The following is an 18,677-nucleotide window of genomic DNA, read 5'->3' on the forward strand; positions in this document are numbered from 1 at the left end:
ATAGTTAGGCGCATGGGCTTTCGGAGTCAGTCCGAGGTTTGGTTCAGGCTCTTTGTTTTCCTGTCTGTGACCTTGTTAGACACATCAGTCTCATCTGCTAAATGGGGGTGATTAGAATACATTCCACAGAGACAGGTGAAGCTATAAGCAATTGGTGCACGGCAGAGCACCCAGCACGGTGCCTGGGGCAAAGTGAGTTTACAATAAATGTTAGTTGGGTTCATCTTCATCACTCTAATTCTTTTTTTTTTTTAAGGGGGGGGAATTATCAGGAAATAAACAATTAAAAAGAGGGTACAAATTCCTAAGCTATAATTAGGGAAATGAGGTAGAAATGCCATTTATAAGCTTTTCCCGGAATAACTGATTCAAAGGCACTGAGTTCACAGCACGGAGCAGGAGTGACAGGTGGGGTGAGGCAGGAGTGAGACCATTTCTACACAGCGACAACACGTGACTGAGCACAGCTTATGTCAAGTCCACAGGCTGCACATATTTAATTCACTTTTTAAGAAAACGGGAAAGAAACAGAACAGCGTATAAAATAAGCGCAAAGGAAGCAGCATCATTTAGGGGGATTTTTATGAGCTTCGAGCAATTTCAAAGTGAACTGCACCAAAACTATTTTATGTGCTCGGAAAGACAAAGTCATCTGTGCACAGCTCTGCAGAGCTTCACAATTAAAACCCGTCTATCTGGCATCAAATCCACCTTCCTTCACACAAGAGTCCCAGCGCTCCTGAGGGTTACAGCCCTTCCTCAGCCCAGGTTCACTGCAGCTGAAAAAGCAGCCTCCTTCCTACCATGACCCTACGCTCCTCCATCACTGCCACCAGAAAGTCAGGAATAAGAACGGGTCCCAGGAGCAGCCCCAGCAAGCCTCGCGGCCACCTGGTCAGCCGCCCCGTTCGGGAAGTGCCGACTGTATTCCAGGCGTTCAGTACTTTATATCTCACTTAATCCTCAGACTCCTGCGACCTAACGACTCTCCCACTGTGGAGACAAGGAAAGGGGTCTTCGTGGTTTAAGTCATTTGCCAGGACTGCATACCAAAAGCATCTGGACATAAACCAGAAACGATCCCGTCCTAAGCCTCTTCCACTTCTCAGTAAGTGAACGAGAAAGCATCAGAGGATTATTTGCTAATGGAATTTGAATGAAAAAAAAGAAGAGGTACAATTAAAGAAGACAAAGACTCAAGTTAGCACCTCACAGAGAAAACAAATTGAGAAGCTTCTCAGCCTCCTGAGTAGCTGGGATTACAGGCACGCGCCACCGCGCCTGGCCCTGCCGGTGTAATTCAGTTAAAAGTCTTGAGATGGCATCATCCTGGATTGAGGTGGGCCCTAAATCCAATGACAAGTGTCTTCAGAAGAGAAGAGCAGAAAAGGCCCACAGAAGAGAGGGCCACGTGAAGACAGAGCAGAGCCTGGAGGGATGAGGCCACAAGCCAAGGAATGCCGAGGACGGCCGGCAGCCACCAGAAACCGTGAGGGGGGCAGGGAACAGTTCTTCCTCAGAGCGTCCAGAAGGAACCAGCAGTGCTAACACCTTGACTTCGAACTCCTGACCTCCAGAACTGTGAGAGAATAAATTTGGTCTTACACCACCAAGTTTGTGGTAATTTGTATGGCAGCCCCAGGAATCTAACATAGTTGCTGAGATCACACTTTCTTTAAAATCTGTTAAGGTTACTAGACCACTGGAAAAATATGAAATAGGTTCAGAAATCACAAAGAAATGACTCAGACCCACAGTACCGACGCTTATGTTAAGCGTCATCAGGAGTTTTGCTGTCGCTGCTACAAGACCTGCATGTTCTCTTTCGTGAGTATTTAAGAGAATCTGACAGATTTGGTCTGTGATGTTAAGGCAGGTCTAAGTAAATGTATTTGTAATCAAATTTAAATGTTTAAAAGAACTTAATAATAAGTTACTTATTAGCTGTGTGAGTATGTATTTCAATTTACGTAATACATGAAAAAGAGGAAGGAACGCTAACAATGAGCGATACGGGATAGAAACGATGCAGTGATGAGTCTGCCCGTGTCTCAGACCTCACAGACCTCGCCACATCCCACCTCCCCGCGCCTCACAGGTGACCAGCATGGGCACGCCGGGCCTCGATGTGGCTGAACAAAACGACCTCCAGTTCCTACTCATCCCCAGTGCTCCTCCTTCCTGCTGGCACACAGAGCCCCTGGAGGTCCCAAGTCCCCTCTTGAACCTGCTCCCAGTCTCCAGAGCTTTCCTCCCTGTTGGTCAGGGCACCTGTGTGCCACAGTGGAAGAGAGGAAGACCCGGAAGAGGCTTCCGAACCTTCTGTCCTTGAGGGGGCCATGGGGCTCACGTGAAAGACAGCCTTGAAAGCAGGCCTTCCTTCTGCTTGCTTCAGAAAGTAACCGAACAGGGTGCTTCTTTCTGCAGAGTTCTCTTTCTGATCTTTGTTTTTTAAAATGTTGCCGCTGCCAGTCACAGCACCCACGGCAGAAGGCAGGCTGCTAATGAACAGCTTGCTGTCAGCTACCCCTCCCAAACCATCTCCTCCTCATTTCAGGCACAGGAGAAGCAGGCACCAACCCACCTCCAGGGGAAGGTCGGGTAACAAAGCCCGGCTTTTACAGAACACATCCAAAAGCAGGGGGACGGATTCGGCAGAGCACTCAGGAGCCAACGCGCATCCTGGCCTCCATGCAGTTCTCATTACCATCCACCTTACCTCTGAGAAGGACAGAGAGAAGAGCTCGGGTGTGCGGGGGCAGCAGTGCGCAGCCTGCACAGTTCTGAGCTGCCTCCTCCCAGCCGGGGAGGCTGAATGGGAAATCTCACTCCCGTGTCCAGCAGGTCACGCAGCAGGTGCCACAGGCCTCAAAACACAAGTAAACCAGAAGCTCGAATGGCCCCGTGTTCCACTCATGCCAAAAGTCAGCTGCACCGCAGTAGCCTGAGCCCATCACAGGGGCGGAATGTTAGTGAGCTGTCATGTCAGTTTCCCACCTGAGTCCGTTCCAGCTTTGTCTTAGATACGCTGACAAATATGAAATAACACGAGAAAGAAAAACTGTCAATCTGTACAGAATTGCTTGCCAGGCATTTTTCTTCTTAAAAAGAAAAAAAAAAACACTCAACATTGGAATCTGGTTTGATGAGAAAGAACTGAAAGCTGACAGGCGGCAGGGGACAAAGTATGCCCAGGGACCATGAGGGTGGGTCTGCTGACCAGTACGAGTACCTGGCTGCAGTGCTCACCAGACGCTGTGCAAGGCTCCTGGTGCTGTCCTGCACCCTGGCATGGGGCTGCCTTTGATTACCTCCCCAAGACGGGCACCCTCGATTCCACTCAGTACCTGGCGCCAGGGCCACACCTGGGCGGAGCCATCGTGACTGCACATGGCTGCCCTGGAGGAAATGACTGTGCTCCAGCGTGTCTCTGCTTCTACCTTCGATCTCGCAGACGTCAGTGTCAGCTAACAGCGGTGAAAAATGGGCCCAAGGAAGAGTCTGCTTATCGGAGCAGTGAGTAAGAGAAAAGAGAGAAGGCACAACCCCAGGGCTCACTTAGGTTCCAGCCTGTAAAAAAAAAAAAAGGCCCCAGAGCTTGGGGATGGCAGAAAAGACATACCCAGAGTACTTGGACATTTACACAAGAGAAATTCTTGGTAATGACTTATACATACATTATAATGTATACGTCTTGCCATTAGCTTTGTTAGCAAATGATAATGAAAAGTTCCTGGCAATTAGATTTCCTTCCCAATTCAGTACAACCTCCACTACACCCAGACAATTTATCCTTCCTTCCTTCATTCAACCCTGCCTCACCACACACACGTCTAGGTGATAACAGACTCCTCAATGTTCCAAGAGGTACCCCCCCACACACACACACGCACAAACACACACACGCACACACAAACGCACACACACACGCACACAAACACACACGCACACACACATGCGCACGCACACAAACACATACACACAAACACACGCACACACGCGCGCACACGCACATGCACATACACACACACACTGCTCTCTTTTAGGTCACCACCTCATAAAGTAATAAAATTATTGACCGCTCTCCCCTTCGGAAGGCAGCACTATGTGCCGTTTATTCATTTAATTTGTATAGGTCACTGCATTCCGTACTGCCAGCACTTTTCATGTTTTAAATAGAGATGGAACCTCATCATGCTGCCCAGGCTGCTCTCAAACTCACCCTGCCTTAGCCTCCTGGATGCTGGGACTACAGGTGCGAGCCACCACGTCTGGCCAGTGTCTCTATTTTTGTTTCACTTGGACTTTAATTAAATGAAGGCAATCTTTGGAAGGTGGTAACAGAATGATCTTGTTATTCTACACGTGGCTTTCAAAAGGTGGCAACAGATAGAATGATCCTGTTATTCTATGTGTGGGTTTTAAATCTTGTTTTGCTTTTATGAAAAAAGATAAGAAAAGATAGAGTTTATTTTTAAAATTTAAAATCGTGTCTCTGCATTTTCACTTATTTAAGAAGCATTTATTAGGCACCTGTTCAACACGAGGCCCTGGGGTGAGGATGCTGTCCATCAAGCAGACATGGACTCTGCTCCATTCATTTGCTCTATGAAGATGAAAATCATTTTAAGCAATTTGTAATCTTTTAGAATTTAAGCCTAGTACATATCTAAATCTTAACAAGAAAAGTCCTGGGTAATTTAAAACATGCTAGAGAGTTAAGTGCATATTTCTATAGTGTTCTGAGAATACTTAGAAGATATTCCCTAGATTATGAACTGAAGGCAATTTAATAGCACTTGCATTTGAAAAAGAAATCAACACTACAATTTTTATAAAACAAAAATTAAAAGTCTCTATTCTCTTAATTCCTATTTTGCAACATAGAAAAACTAGATGGCCATAAAATAAAAAACAATTTTAAAACCTTCATCATGGGATACCATTAACCAGAGAGTGAAAAACTCTCAAAGAAACACTCAGAGAACCATAAAATATTTAATGCTGATTAATTTCCAGATAAGAAACCGAGTCTCAATGCAGTGATAAGTGATTTGCCCAAGGTCACATATTTAATCGGTGAATGATTAAGAAACGCACCCTAACACAGGACTGAGAGTCTGTGGTCACTTCCTCTCCTCTCAGAGCCCCTCGGAAGAAGAAAACCTTCACTCTAAAGCGACATTACCCAACCCACACGGGGATCAGGTGTCTCTCTCAATTCTAGTGAAACTCCACAAGTAACATACATTACTGCTCTCCCCCACAAAACCGCCCTGCGACAGTTTGAGAAGCGGATCTCTTGATAACACTTTGAATTTAAGGGAAACGACTCATATTTCCTGAAATGACATACCGTATTCACACCAACTTTAGTCTTCTCCTTCCCGGCCATCACCTAGTCGCTATTTTCCACACATTCGCTAAGAAAGAGGTAAGACATCCCTCCTCGGCCATCTAATAAAAAATCTCTAGGATGCGTTTAGGCCTCTTGAAGACCGGATTCAGTGTTTTCAGGCAAATTGCTGGTAAGTACTATCCGGCCTGATACCCGGAAGCGAAAGGGTATTCGTCCACGTGTTATTTGGGGAAGCAGAAACAGCGTGGATTCCTAATCGTAGATCAATGGTCAAATATAATTGACAGAATATTAAGTAATGGTGAAAATTGTGTTTTTTAAGAGATTTAATGCCAGGGGTCAACATATAATACTTATTTTAAAAGTATTATGTCCTTAAATATGTAAATGTTGCAGAATAAAACAAAAAGAAATCTAGGAAAATCTCACAAAAAGTGAGTAGCGATTGCTATGTTAGTCATCTTTTTGTTTTTATTTTCGAAATCACCTAAAATCAGCAAACTTTTGTGATAGAAAGAAATATTATTTTGGCCGGGAGCAGTGGCTCATGCCTGTAATCCCAGCACTTTGGGAGGTGGAGGGGGGTGGATCACCTGAGGTCAGGAGTTTGAGACCAGCCTGGCCAACAAGGTGAAACCCTGTCTTTACTAAAAATACAAAAATTAGCCTGGTGTGGTGGCATGTGCCTGTAATGCCAGCTACTCGGGAGACTGAGGCAGGAAAATCGCTTGAACCCGGGAGGTGGAGGTTGCAGTGAGAAAAGATCGTGCAACTGCACTCCAGTCTGGGCAACAGAGCCAGACTCCATCTCAAAAAAAAAAAAGAAAAGAAATATTTTATTTATTTTTCTCTTTTATTGAAACAGAGTCTCACGCAATTGCCCAGGCTGAAATGCAGTGGCACGATCATAGCTCACTACAGCCTTGAACTCCTGGGCTCGAGTGACCTGCTCACCTCAGCCTCCCGAGTAGCTAGGACTACAGGCATGTACCACCTGGCTAATTTAACAAATACAGTTTTTTGTAGTAATGGGGGTTTCCCTATGTTGCCCAGGTTGGTCCCAAACTCCTTGTTTCAAGCAATCCTCCCGCCTCCGGCCTCCCAAAGCACTGGGATTATAAGTGTGAGCCACAAAAATATTATTTTTAAAACCTAACATGTTAAGGATCATTTGTGTTCATTACAAGGACAGGCACGAAGAGCTGAAAACAGGGTTGGCATCACAGTTCCCTATACACGCCTCCTTCTTCACTCTGAAAATCAGAAATGGGCCCTGGCTCTCCGCCACGTCATCACCAACGAAGCCACAGAATCTTCCTCAAACCCACAAAAAAGGAAACCGAAGCACAGAGAGGTTCCGTGACTTCTTTGTGACAAAAAACAGCAGGTTTCAGAACCAGGACTGAGGTGCAAATGTAGTATCTGCGGACTGAGGTGGGCAGGGGAAGGCGTCTCTGAGAATGGACAGGGTCACTGGTGAGGGCCTGAGGCGTGTCCGCCCTGGGGTCCTGTGGAAGCCAGGCAGGTGGCAGGAAGAGCTGGGGCGAGGATGACAAGCACACGTTCAGCTTCTGTGAGATTCTGGCAACACACCGGGGCAGGAGAGAGACGAAGCCACCGCTGCAGAGGCAACAGGCAAAGCAAAGAAGTTGTGGGCAAGAGGGGACCCCATGCCGGAGGACCAGTGCGCGTCCACATCTAAGCGCATCGGAGAGAGAAAGGGGCTTGGCCGAAAACGTGGACAAAAACCCAGGATGACTAGTCAGCGGAGGAGAGCTAGGGTGCCGTGTTTGTGTGGACGTCCCATTCCACACAAATACAGGCCGAAAGCAGAACTCCCTCACCTACCTACCTACGTGTCACGCTCCTTTCACCTACTGTCCCTGCTGTGCAGGGAGTGCCCTGAGGGCGGAGATCGCGTCAGTTTTGTTCCCTCTTCTGTACAGAGGGTAAAGACTCCCAGTGGGAATACTCTGGATGAGGCTTCTCATGTTTTCTCATTTTTGCTTTCTTTCTCTCTCTCTCTTTTTTTTTTTTGTAGAGAAGGGGTCTCGTTTTGTGGCGAAGGCTGGTCTCAAATGCCTGTCTTCAAGCAATCCCCCCACCTCGGCCTCCCAAAGTGCTGGAATGACAGGCGTGAGCCACCGCGCCCGGCCATCGTGCCTTATCTTGAGCAAATCTCCACTCTCCTGGGGTGAGGCCTGTATGAATAAAACACACGAGTTTCGTTGTGCACACCGATAAAACCAGCGGTATAAACGCTTGCTACGGCTGTGATCGTGTGGACACACGTGAATGAGGAAAGGCGGAAATGGGGGTATGCAGGCTCCACTCTATGGACACGCTCCAGAGTGCTCGGGTGAGGAGAGGGGAGAGGCACACACAATTCCTGGCCCCACATACCCCAGCTATGCCAGTCAGTACACCGCGCCTCAGGGACGCCATGTGAACAACGATGCTGGACTAGATCGAAGGTCTTTGTTGTTGCTGTTGAATTTTAAATTCAATTCTTTGAAGTTAAAATGGCAAGGGAGCTGGTTTAACATGCAGGTTCCCAGACGCCACTCCCTCCTCCCACGTCAGCGAGGTAGGCAACTCGGGGCAGGATGGCGCCCAAGGCCTGGGGAGCCGCCTGCACTGGTCCGACCCAGTGCAAAGTCCTTGGGTTAGGTCATGGCAAAAATAAATAGTCCAGGAGATGATTTTATCTCCTTAGTCAGAAAGCCTGAGCTGGAATGCAAACAAGTCTTCAAAGGATTAGAGGTAACACCAGTCGCTTGGTAAATACTTTCAGCTAATTCATTTGTTTCTAAACAAATGAGAGTTGCTCAAAACACCGTTCCATCGTCTGCTTTACAGTGTTTTGAGAAACTCTCATGTGTTTTGTAACCTTCTTTTCTTAGGAAAAAGACCGCTGCAGGTAAACGCAGAGGGAGGGCGGTCAGCAGATCATACGCAGGCGAGATACGGATTTTATATTTTTCTCAATCAATGCTGCTTAACAAAAGAGTTACATACAGCAGCCCCTGGAAGAAGGAACCAGAGTCCCACAGCCACCTGACGGCCGGTGCAGCAGCTTTCACGGCTGGTGTCTGCTGCCTGGTACGTGACTGCAGAAGTCTAACACACACACGGTCATTTCCACCAGGGATTAGGGAAGTGTAACCTACAGGCCACAGGATGGAGGTGAAAATCACAGGGGAGAAGGAAACTTCATCTTCAAATTAAGCTGTGTCGAGCTAAGCATCACTTGGGACAATGCCCTGAGCCATGAAAAACATGAATTTTGAATATGTGAGACACGTTATTTTACCAATAATCCACTGACAGATGCTAAAACTAAGGTTTTGATGGGGTTTTGTTTTTTTGTATTTCACCAGATGAGTTTTATTCTTAAACAGGAAGTCTTGTCCCCTTTGTGGCTACTCTGAGATACTGGGCAAGAGACGGATTCAGACAAACTAGGTCTGAATCTGAGCCCTCACCTTGTTAGGCCTGTGACTTTTTCCTAACTTCCCTGAGCCTCGCCGTCCTCATCTGCAGAATGGGGACAGCAAGAGTGTTAAATTCAGGCCACTCTGAGGATTACCCAGCACACTGCAAATGCTGTATATTGACTATGCCTTCTCCCAAATGTCCCATGGTTGTGGGTATATTTGTTTTCTGGGTCATTTAATTTTCTGTGTTTCCCAGACTCAGGAGTTAAAAATCCACCTGACTGGGAGAAGTGCTAAAACGTCTCCGACAAGGTCATTCTACCACCTGGTAAAGGCAGATGCCCAAAGCTTTCTCGCCTCTTCTTAGGAAGCCAAGTGAGGGCCGCCTTTAAAAGGTAAAGCCACGTGTCTCTACCCGGGGGATGGCGTGCCGGAAGCAGCCGTGTCTGCCCTGATCTGACGTGCGCGGCAGCGTGTAGCTGGGCCTCCTCTCCAGGACTCCTCACCGAGGGGAGCGCATCAGAACCCGGCGCTCCTTATCCCCATGCGCACCCACCACCGAGAACCTCTGCCCTCATCGACGGAGGTGCCTTGTCTTCTCACACGCCTCAAAACTGACTCAGCACACTGGTGAGTCACAGCGTCTCCCGGGTTACACACGTGTGAACAGACACACGAAACCCAAAAAGGGCACCAGGCACACAGCAGGACTCTGAACCTGTGCCTTCTGGCGACCCCTCTGCCAGTTTGGCAAGGCTCACAGACCCTTCTTCAGATGAAAATTTCGAACACGTAACATAAAATACGAAGGACTGCAAAGGGAAACAACTGCATCTAAAGCCTGAAAAGCTCCGGGGTGCGAACAACAGCAAAGGAGTCTGCGACATCTGGTAAGTGCTTCTTTATTAAGAATAAAAGAAATAAAAAGATCTAAGTAAATAAAATAAGACTCATTCCATGACTCCGCATGCCACAGCACTGAGCCTTCCACACTTCCATTTCACCCATAAAAAAACAGCCCTACCCAACAGGAACATGAAACGAAAGGTCGATCAGCACACTTAGCAACAAATGTAATTTCATGGCAGTGATGAGCGAAGGCAGGAATTCAAAGTATCTGTTTCCACTGAAGCATGATGTGAAAGTATCTGTGATATCTACTGACGACAACGTCACAGGTGCTGCTAACGCCACTGTGCTGTGTGTGTCTACGTTCATAATGAAAGGAAATGCTGCAGTTCAGTTAGAAGCCAATAAAAACTAAAAGTAACTTCTTCCCCTTTACTAGTTCACGGGACCCCTAAATTCTCTCTGCAGACCCGTGAGGCGTCGCAGGACCTCAGTGTGAGAGCTCTGCTCCACAGGGTCCTGGATTTAGGAGTTAACACCTGATCATTCAATTAACAGACATTCAGGAAATAGCTATGCTGCTCTAATAGCAGGAACCACAGAAGATACAGAATTAAGTGACGGCTTGATGCAAGCATGCTCTAAGAACTTTCAGAATCTCCGCTCAATGTTTATTTTGTTTTTTCCAGTTTTATTATAAGTTGTGTTATCTACTGCCTAACTCACCAGGATTTCTTCTTTTTTCTTAGCTGTATAAACTAAAAACAAAGCAAGCAAACAAACAAAAAAGACACTCTCTCTGTTCAGGTCTGCTGTTAAACAGATTTTAGAAACTGTGGCTCAGCGTCACAGAGTAAGCACTGAGCCTTTCCCACATCTATTTTACCCGTAATGAAACCATCCCTACCCAACGGTAGGTATTTTACAGAATGAAATGAGACACTTTGTGTAAAAGTTCTCTGAAAACCCGTAATGAAACCATCCCTACCCAACTGTAGGTATTTTACGGAATGAAACGAGACACTTTGTGTAAAAGTTCTCTGAAAATTGTGCGGTGTTGCCCAAGGATGGTCTTCCACTTACAAAGGAAATGCCAGTGATTAATCAAAGTGTGAATGGTGCTGAGTGCAGTGGCTTACGCTTGTAATCCTAGAACTTTGGGAGGCTGAAGCAGGAGGATTGTTTGAGGCCTAGAGTTTGAGACCAGCCTGGGCAACATAGGGAGATCTCAAAAAAAAAAAAAATTAACAGTTAGCTGGGCATGATGGTGCATACACGAAGTCCTGGCTACTTTGAGCCCAGGAAGTCAAAGCTGCAGTCAGCTGCATGTGCACCACTGCACCCCAGCCTGGGCAACACAGCAAAACCCTGTTTCAAAACAAAAGCGTATGAGTGGGCACCAGGAGCCTCCTGTGGCAGAAACGGCCGTGACAGGTACCACAGACTCACAAGAGGGTTTCCTACGGGAAGGTAAGTAACACAGAGAGAGCTCCCAAAAAATAATTCTGTTACAAACTCTACTGTTCTCCTGTGAGTTCTTTTGCAGACTTCAACAATCTGAAAAAAGTCAATACAAAACCTGCCAAGGAGGTTTGCTTCAACTTGAATGCGAGTATAAGTCTAACATGCCTCATGCCTCCCTGTGTGGATTATTCTGTTTTTATCCCTATCGAAGCTGGTTATCTGCAGCGTTCACAGAGACTCTGTAGGGTTTATGAGTCAATATAAGCAGAATTTTTTTTCTTACTAATATCTAATGAAGAGAACCTGAAAACATCCCTAGACGTACCCTGAAGGAGAAACTTGTAGCACCAACTTGTTTATTATAAATGATCTCACTAATTCAATAAAATTAGAGAGGGCCGGGCGCAGTGGCTCACGCCTGTAATCCCAGCACTTTGGGAGGCCGAGGCGGGTGGATCATGAGGTAAAGAGATCGAGACCATCCTGGTCAACATGGTGAAACCCCGTCTCTACTAAAAATACAAAAAATTAGCTGGGCATGGTGGCGTGTGCCTGTAATCCCAGCTACTCAGGAGGCCGAAGCAGGAGAATTGCCTGAACCCAGGAGGCGGGGGTTGCGGTGAGCCGAGATCGTGCCATTGCACTCCAGCCTGGGTAACAAGAGCGAAACTCCGTCTCAAAAAAATAAGATAAAATTGGAGAGATCAGCCTATATTAGAAAAAATAATTACAAGATGTGATGTAAGCTGGTTTTGAACCAAGTTATCTCCAGGTAGGAGGATTGCTATACTTTAAGTGACACAGTGATATGCAGATATGTAAATTATTGGCTGCCATAAATTTTTAAAGAGTGAAATTACTTCTAAAAAATAAATATGAGAAACATAAAGTATTAATTTTTTAAATTATCCTTTTTTTTTCGAGTCTGCAATATCCAGCTTCACACCCTGGCCATCATGGCCACACTGAAAACCCTCGCCGAGTGTACTGCTCACCCTCCCAGGTATCAGCTCTGCAGCCCATGAGCACGACAGGTTTGCTGCTGCTGCGATATTTGGACTCGCTGAATAACCACTTAGTGAGCTTTCACACAAGAGTTATCAGCCTTGGTACACACGTCTTGCTGTGCCACATAAATGAGCAGCCTGGATGTTCCCAATATCTTTGGTTTTAAATTTAGACAAACTCCTTCCCAGTGAGTTTCTAAGGACTTGTGGTACTTTTGGTAAGAAACAGAAATAGGAACATTTTCAAACTCTTCCGTACAGTACAAAAAAAAAAGTTGGCTCCCACCTGTAATCGCAGCAGTTTGAGAGGCCAACGTGGGTGGATCACTTAAGGTCAGGAGTTTAAGTCCAGCCTGGCCAACATGGTGAAACCCCGTCTTTACTAAAAATGCAAAAATTAGCCAGGCAAGGTGGTATGTGCCTGTACCCCCAGCTACTTGGGAGGCTGAGGCAGGAGAATCGCTTGAACCCACGAGGCAAAGGTTGCAGTGAGCTGAGATCACACCATTGCACTCCAGCTTGGGTGAGAGAGCGAGGCTCCATCTCAAAAAATAAGTAAATAAAAAGTTGGATCGGATGAAAATCTTACTTGGTCCCCACTCCTCTAAAATGTCTATGCAGAGCATTTAAAACTGGGAGCTTCGATGTGGGTAACCCCTACAGCTGCATTTCTTTGACCACCTTTCCAGAGGTGGCAAGCCACAGCACAGGGTAGCCAGAACAAGAACTTATTTGGGGCCATGGCTAAGAAGGACTGGTCCCGACGCTGCCGTCGCAACACACACGGACAATTACTTACGGAAGTATTTTAGCGTCTCTTCAATTTGCTCGGTTGTGAGGTCAACGTTGGCATCGGGAGAAATGAGCGGTGTATGGAGCCAGTCGTCGTGGTCATAACCGTAGATGGTGTCGGCTCTTAACTTGTAATGGGGCAGCTGCTCCTCCAGGAGGCTGATGATCTCGACTTCCGGAAGGTCGGTGCTGTTGCACACGTCTGAAGACAAGACCACGAGATGTGAGCACCGGGCGGGGCCACCCCCTGCTGCTGCTGGTTAACTAAACCTGTGCCCTGCGGCCGCACCTTCGGTGACTCATCTACAGAACGAAGAAGCCAGGCAAGGCTAGATCGGGAGTCTTTTCCCAATTTAAACTCCATTCTCGAAACTTTGAATTTTGCAGGCTTACGGCCAAGACCTGCACAAAATGTCTCCGGCTGTTTAGTGTCCACTATTTAGGAAGAAAAATCAAAATTTTTGAGCTTTTATCATCTGAGTCTTTCCTCCAACCCTTTCTCCGGCCATTCTCCTTCAAGCTTTCTACACTTCAGCCAAACCAGTATTAATTTTACCAATATGCCTAACCTCTTCCTGACACTCTTTTACCATTCGGGCTAACCCCTCATCTAGAATTTTGCCTTCATTTAATTTATTCATTCATCTGTTCATTCATCCACACTTCCTTCCTTCCACCTATCCATCCATATGTATCCTGAGTACCAGAGGCAGAGAAGACACAGCGGTGAACACAAGAGTCACGGCCCTGCCCTTCCAACACTTACATCCTTAGGGGGCATCCAGCAGTTACACCAGCAGGTGCCCATTCTTTAAGGAATACCACCTGACACACTGGTGTTTTGAGTACACCAGGCAGAATTAATCTGCCTTACCCTTTCTATGCTGACATGCCATTTTCTCAGAACTTCAGTTACTACACTTATTTTTTATTTTTTTTGAGACAGAGTCTTGCTCTGTCACCAGGCATGAGTGCAGTGGTGCGATCTCAGCTCACTGCAACCTCTGTGTTCTGGGTTCAAGCAATTCTCCTGCCTCAGTCTCCCAAGCAGCTGGTACTACAGGTACACACCACCACACCCAGCTAAGTTTTGTATTTTTAATAGAGATGGGGTTTCACCATATTGGCCAGGCTGGTCTTGAACTCCTGACCTCGTGATCCACCCACTTTGGCTCCCTAGAGTGCTGGGATTACAGGCGTGAGCCGTCACACCCAGCCGCTGCTACACTTATTAAGTGTCTTGAGGATATTTCAGTATCTGACTCATCCTGTTGGGGGAGGGCACACTTCCATACACAGCAATCCTTAATCCTCCACCTGTACCCCGCAGCTCTTGGCCAGGCTGTGCTCAGGGGTGCATGAGAATGCCTGTGATGAAGAACCAATTCACACAAAGCACATGGATGCAGGCCTTTACATGACGACACGGCAGACACGGCCAGGACGGTACCCTACTTCTCTATCCCAGGGCTATTCATCAAAGGAGAACGCAGAAACTGAAGGAAGTGCTAATGCGTGAGTGATAACTCTCTATCAAGTAACTCTGACATCATCCTCTCTATCAGCCCATTTTGCAGGAGGCATCTGAGACCTGTGACGAGACGGCCCATGGGAGCAGCGGTGGCTTCGTCAATCCATAAATGGTAACCAAGTGCCTGTGGTGTACGCAGCTAGACAAGAGAGGAGAGTTAACTTGGTGTTTTGTTCTAGGAATGAGTCTTCAACAAAGAAAAATTAATCAAAAGATAAGAATATTACTGAGGTTGATTCTGTTTTTTTAAGACAGTGTCTCACTCTGTTGCCCAGGCTGGAACGCAGTGGCACGATCTTGGCTCACTGCAGCCTGGACCTCCTGGCCTCAAGCGTTCCTCCCACGTTGGCCTCTCGAGTAGCCAGGACCACTGATGTGCACACCACACCCAGCTCATTTTACTTTTTGTACAGACAAGCTCTCACTATGTTGTGAGGTCTAATTTTACTTTTTGTAGAGACAAGCTCTCACTATGTTGCCAGGTGGGTCTTGAACTCTTGGGCGCAAGCAACCCTCCTGCCTTGGCCCCCAGAATGCTGGGATTACAAGCATGAGAAGTCTTGCTAGGCCGGAGGTCAGTTCTCATCAAAGTCACCGTACCATGTTCTTGCTTTGAAGCAGAAAACAAAACCGAGAACCTGGATCAAGTGAAGGACCAAACTCAAGCTTCAGTCTCCATCCCTCTCCAAGCTGTTAGAGAGGGCAGAGGAGAAAAAAAAATACTTGTGACAAATAAAACCACGCAACCGAATGGGAAAACAAAGAGGAGATGCTGAGGATGAATAAAAGTGTGAGGTTTTCCTAAACATGGTAAGATCTCATTAAAGGGGAAAGCCTTCCACATGAGCACTCACTGGCACATGTCTACACACACGCGGGAAATGACCAGTGCGCTCAGTGGGGGTAGATCCTGGCGCGCTCCACGCGGGAGGCAGCTGTCAGAGGGAGCAGGAAGGGGCTGGGGCAGGGATTCACCGCAGAACCAAAGCCCGAATGGCAGGGAGGAGCAGTCCCTTCCCTGTTCTCCCTGCTCGAGCCAAGGCCGGGACTGCGGGGCCTGCACACACTCAGGTAAACACGGGACATGTGCCCGGAAGAAGAGCGAAGACCTCGTGTCTGCTAAGAAGGCCATTCAGCAGATGAAAAAAATATGGATTCATGGGAAAAAAAGAGCATAATTATGACTCGCCACCCTTTGGGCAGGCACCCACTGCAAACACCTGTCAGCACCCACCCTCCAGCAGCTCCCCACCATCCAGTTCCCACAGCTCTCCCTCGACTCAATATGCAAAACTTCACCAGAGAGCACGTCCACCCAGGGTGTCAGCACGGCTTTCCAAAACGCAAGGAAAGGGTTAAAAATGAGACAGGACAGGCAGGATTTTACGTGGAGCCTTAGGAAAGAAGTTCAGTCCTGGAGGGGTGGGGGGCTACATCTCACTGCTGGGACTTCTCTGCCTCCGAGGGGAGATGTCACAGCAAGCACACAGAGCATTCCAGCCAGCCAAAAACGACCAGACCTGCTCCCTGACTTCACAAAGCTATGTCCTCCCCCAGGCAGAGCAACAGCCCCACCTCAAGACAGACAACTTCTCACATTTCCTCCCATCTCCCACTGGCAATAAACCACCATCCAAAGGCTCAAGATGGGCCGGTAATAAGCAAACATTTCCTCTTCTCGCTATCAAGTAAAGAGTAAGTGTTGAGAAATGCTGAGTGTACGATAAAATATACTGTTTGCTAAGAACAGCAGCAAAGAAAACCTAGCTACCCCCACCCCGACACACACATAAGTGGAAAACTGTTAGGGACATTCTAAAGTGGCAAGACAGTATGTGTGTATCACACACCAGTTCAAACAATTCTTTCAGCACGGGACATGTGACCTGCCCCCGTGCCTCCCTCGTGGAGAATACTTTCTGGTACCAGGGGTAAGCAGGCGCCAGCTGCCCGCCTAGTTTATCTTGGTTCTATGAGAAAACGCAGAACCCCTGTTTGTGAATACGCATCACCTGTTCAGAGAGCGTAACTACGTGGGTCAGAATCTGCTCGAGGCCCTCAGCCCGGAATGCTGTCAGCCCGAGGCTCTCGGCTCGGAAGGCTGTGGGCCCCGATAGTCCCACTTGGCTGTTCTGAGCGTCTGCTTCTTAATGCCTTCAGCGCCACCTGGGTGGGATCTCTACGGCCGAGCTGGTCTCGGTAAGTAAGTTCCTGTGAAGTTCATCTCTGGGAAAGAACTCACAGCCATAAAATGCCACCAGGTAACTGAGGGAACATGGGATCAAACAGGGCTGACACCCAGTCGGCAGCATCTGGCTAAACATGGATCTGGTCAAACCAGGATTCCACAGCGACTCCACACGGCGCAGCGCCAGCCTATTGCTGGCAGAGCAGGCAGGGAACCAACACGTTCCCGCATGACACACCCACACAGCAGGCTGGGATCATCTGGTGTCAATGCTGTTTGGTGGTGGGGAAGGCAACAGACTCCAGAAAAGAAAAAGTCCCTTCTAAGAAATCTGAGAATAACGCCTTGCTGGTGAGCATGCTTTCAGTCGCTCAAAGTTGAGACCTGACTCGTCCTTCCGTGTTTCCAGAGCTGAAGGTCAACCTGTTTACAGTGTGCGTCCTTGTGCCCAAGTGGTATCTTTTTCCTTAGAGCATATGATATGTGAGATAAAGTGTCCAGAGGTAAGGCTAAGCCAAACGCCTTTTTAAAAAGCCCTGGGCCAGGCACGGTGGCTCGCACCTGTGATCCCAGCACTTTGGGAGGCTGAGGTGGGTGGATCCCTTGAGGTCAGGGATTCAAGACCTGCCTGGCCAACGTGGTGAAACCCTGTCTCCACTAAAAATACAAAAATTAGCCAGGCAAAGTGGCGCACGGTGGTAATCCCAGCTACTCAGGAGGCTGAGCCAGGAGAATTGCTTGAACCGGGGAGGCAGAGGTTACAGTGAGCCAAGATCGAGCCACTGCACTCCAACCTGGGTGACCGAGCAAGACTCGGTATCAAAAAGAGCCTCCGTATATTTGGTTTTTGTGTGACGAGACCAGCCGTATAAACATTAGCAGCAAATTTCCACATGCTTTAAAGGTCCAAAGAATTGGGACAGGATTATGGAGATGGCCCGTGCAGCTGTCCTTGACCTTGGTCACAAAGCCTAAAGCCCTATGGACCCCCTGTGGAAGGAGACGCCATGTTTGCCTCAAGGAGAGGACACATCCAAGGCCTGACATCAGGTAAAGATAACAGAAGAGTCTTCGAGAATTCCCCAGGAATGCTTTCACCGTGCCCAACACCATGCAGGGCATTCTCACCCTCCCAGCAACCCGGGACACAGATGTCTGCCTGCGTGACAGATCCGTAAGCTGAGATGCAGAAGGGCTGTGGGACATCTCGTCGGTCAAGGCGATTCAGCTAACGACGCGGCGGTCAGGCAGGTGCAGCCTCTTCCGTCCCCCACCTGCTGCCCAGCTCCTAGGAGGGTGCACCTGAAATGCTGGGGAATTCCCAGGATGTCACTATCAGGATGCTCCTGTTCTAAACAGGTGGAAGCCTTCATACCTGTGGTGGGCTTGTAAAATGAAACACTTTCAAATTAGGGAGGTGCTGGAATGATTTTCCCCTTTAAAGCACAGAAGGCAGAGGCAAGAATTTAGTAACTTGTCTGCAGAACCACGGAGGGTCCAGGGCCTGTGCGGGGCAGGGGCTTGTTCCAGTTCCCGCTGCGAATGGATAAAGCCGCCCCCACCCCACCCCACCCCGAGGAAAGGGGCCCTTCGTGCTCTCTCTGGTCACCATCTCCCCAAAGTTGCAATTCACTTTAGTAACAAGCTGTAAAAATGCGTTCTCAAGGAAGTCTCAAATGAAGGGCAGCAATTTCCTGACCAATCCCGAAGCCCAAAGGTCCACGGCTTCAGGTGGACATGCAGTAACAATGCCCGAAGTCCCACCGACTCCCAGCCTGTCAAACCATCAAAAGGCCGGGCTCAGCCATCAGGGGAGGCTCACCTCTCAGCATCTCCTCCTTGCCCAGTTACTGTAATGGCCCCACGGTGGCCAGCCACATTGAGGCTGGTGCCATTTCTGGAGAAAAGCTTTTTTTTTAAAATTATTTTTTATTTTTGTTTTAAATAGAGATGGAATCTCACTATGCTGACCAGGCTGCTCTCAAACTCATGACCTCAAATGACCCTCCCATCTTGGCCTCCCAAAGAGCTTTTTAAATCATGCTGCTGC

At 47.8% G+C, this 18,677-nt stretch overlaps 1 protein-coding gene across 8 annotated transcripts in view; it reads right to left on the reverse strand.

The window, feature by feature from the left end:
- TRAK1 (trafficking kinesin protein 1) overlaps positions 1 to 18,677 on the reverse strand; it is a 211,292-nt gene that overhangs the window by 89,409 nt on the left and 103,206 nt on the right. For 7 of the 8 annotated variants that reach the window (XM_021666616.2, XM_064360104.1, XM_021666612.2 and 4 more), the window contains one exon: positions 12,916 to 13,110. Coding sequence is in view for 5 of the 8 variants with exons in the window: in XM_021666612.2 (XP_021522287.1) it covers positions 12,916 to 13,110 (195 nt within the window). In the remaining 3 variants the exon portion in view is untranslated. Of the gene's footprint in view, positions 1 to 12,915; positions 13,111 to 18,677 lie in introns of those variants that run through there. The other variant, XM_021666615.2, reaches the window with a different exon arrangement.

This window comes from Aotus nancymaae, unplaced genomic scaffold (assembly GCF_030222135.1).
Source record: "Aotus nancymaae isolate 86718 unplaced genomic scaffold, 86718_ANA_hifiasm-v0.15.2.pri h1tg000038l, whole genome shotgun sequence".
Taxonomy (NCBI): Eukaryota; Metazoa; Chordata; class Mammalia; order Primates; family Aotidae; genus Aotus; species Aotus nancymaae.